The sequence below is a fragment of the Pteropus alecto genome, unplaced genomic scaffold (genome assembly GCF_000325575.1).
Source record: "Pteropus alecto unplaced genomic scaffold, ASM32557v1 scaffold86, whole genome shotgun sequence".
Taxonomy (NCBI): domain Eukaryota; kingdom Metazoa; phylum Chordata; class Mammalia; order Chiroptera; family Pteropodidae; genus Pteropus; species Pteropus alecto.
Genome location: NW_006442109.1, coordinates 26,791,387 through 26,793,692, shown reverse-complemented (window position 1 = coordinate 26,793,692; position 2,306 = coordinate 26,791,387). Strand labels below are relative to the sequence as shown.

Below are 2,306 nucleotides of genomic sequence, written 5' to 3'. Positions count from 1 at the left end.
ACAGATGTGTACTCTGAGCCACTGAGGAAGTGTCAGGATAGCTCAGTAGATAGCCAGGATGCACAGGAGTCTCAAACCAAGTTACAGCTGCCTACAACAATCGAGAGACCACACACCCTGAGTTTAAATGAAGCGTCTGTTGAGAATGAGCTGCTGGTGGAACCACAGCATGCATGTTTTGAAAATGACATCAGCTGCCTTCTAGAAAAGCCACAACTTTCCACCAAGTCCAGGAGTCATAGTGGCTTGGATCCCCAAGCCAAGTTCATAACAAAGTTAAAGTGTATCTCCAGTTCCCAGGTTGACAGTCCCTGGGAGGAGGAAGAGGAGCAGAGAGAGCAGGCTTCAGGTGGTGGTGAAGACCTTGCCCAGGACAGTTGTCCCCTACGCTCTGATGAAGGTGGCTTGGATGGCTATCAGATCAGAGATGCTGGCAGAGAGGATGGGCCTGTGGCCAAGGCACATGTGTCCGAGATGTTCTCATCAGGCTTCGAAGACTTTGCCACTGCCCCCTTGGGGCCCGTGACCCAGAATCCTGGCCAGCCCTCTTCTGGCAGAGAGCAGTCGGCTCTCCACCACAGGCGCTCACTTCCTGTGATTGCAATCTTCTCTGGACCCTCAAACTTCAGGTCCTCCCCCAGACCACAGTTCTCTGTGATCAGCTCTTCCCGATCTCTCCAGGAGCTGAACTTGAGTGTGGAGCCTCCTTCCCCCACAGATGAAGAGACATGGGAGCCTAACAAATTGTGGAACCCACATCCTAGGGGCCATTCCTCAGGAAAGTCATCTGTGGGAACATCTCTGAAAGCTGAGGACTGCAATCAGAAAGCCTCATCTAACTTGGACAGTAGCACTGCTGATCACAGACCCCTTCAACCTACCAGCCCTCCTTACCCAACGTCTTCAGCTCCCTCGTGCATGCCAACCCCCAATTTCATGACCAGCTGGACATCTGGTACTCTGGAACAGGCCCAGCAGGGAAAGCCAGAGGGGCCGGGTGGCCAGGCCAGGCCAGAGAAGTGGCCCTCCGAAGCAGACAAAGGAGTGTTGCACTTCGGTTCCAGTGACACCAGTCCCTACTTCCCGCCCTGGCATGCAGAGGTTCCTGGGCGCGTTGGCTGGAAGCAGTATGTGTTTGGCAGTGCAGTCGATGTCTCCTGTGGCCAGACATCTCAGGACCATGTACCATCAAATATGGCCCGGTGCTCCAGCATGGACAACGGCCTAGAAGACCAGAACTCTCCATTCCACCCCCACCTCAGCACTTATGCCAGTGCCCAGGCCCTGTCAGGCCCATGCAGCAGCATTGAAAATGCCCAAGGTTCGCACGAGGCCTGGAAAGTATGGGATTCTTCACTTGCCTTGGGGAACCCCTATGTACTGACTGGTCCTGAAGGAGCAGCCCCAACTACAGGTCCTGACAAGAGAGCCCAGTTCCTGGGCACTTCTGATGAAGCAGGCTGTCTGATAAGTGAGCCCCCCTGGGCTGAAGGAAGTGCTGCAGGTCCAGTGGATGAGATCATGCTGTTGTATCCATCAGAGGCAGGCGGCCCTGTGGGACGGCCCAGAGTGAACACCTTGGAGCAGGGCACACAGACCCTAGGCTGCAGAGTCCTCTGGAACCATACCGACATCTCCTCTGCTCAGTCAGAAGTCAGCACAATGCCAGTTTCTGATCTGGTCTCCTGGACCAGCATGCACAACCTGTCTCTCCACCTCTCGCAGCTCCTGCACAGTACCTCAGAGCTGTTGGGGAGTCTCTCCCAACCAAGTGTGGCTGAAAAGGAGCGGAACACCAAGAGGGAGACCCCTGATGAAGCAGCCCAGACCCTTATGATGGATGGCTGTACTCAGACCACCATAGATGAGGGCATCCAGACTGACCTGGCCTCACCACCTGTGTACCTCCAGGCCCCAGAGGCTAGCCCTCAGGAGGTCAATGTGGTCCTTGAAGTGCTGGGCTCAGATATCTCTACCATGTCTCAAGAAAATGGACATGTCCCAGGGACACCTCAGAAGAGAGAGACAGAGGAAACAGCATGGAAAACAGCAGGACCCCCAGATCTTCAGGAAGAAAGCACCTACTGCAGGCCCCAGAGCCCTCCCATAGTTTCATCCCACTTGGGGTTTCAGAAGACCCCCTTTGGGCAGAACCTCCCTTCAGTGAGCCCCCAGGCTTCTCTTGGCGCCTCCCTACCTCCCAGCTCCCGACTGGAGGAACCCTGCCTGGCTGTCGGCAGCCCCAGCCTCAGCATCTCTCACTCCTCAGGGCCCAGCCCCAATGCTACAGAGTCTGTTGGGGAGCC

At 55.7% G+C, this 2,306-nt stretch overlaps 1 protein-coding gene across 1 annotated transcript in view; it reads left to right on the top strand.

Annotated features, from left to right (window-relative positions):
- The window catches only part of STARD9 (StAR related lipid transfer domain containing 9), a 101,230-nt gene that overhangs the window by 87,848 nt on the left and 11,076 nt on the right, over positions 1-2,306 (top strand). Inside the window, exon 24 of the mRNA XM_025038756.1 lies at positions 1-2,306. This exon is cut by the window's left edge and continues 10 nt beyond it; it is cut by the window's right edge and continues 1,194 nt beyond it. Within this exon, the coding sequence (XP_024894524.1) occupies positions 1-2,306 (2,306 nt within the window).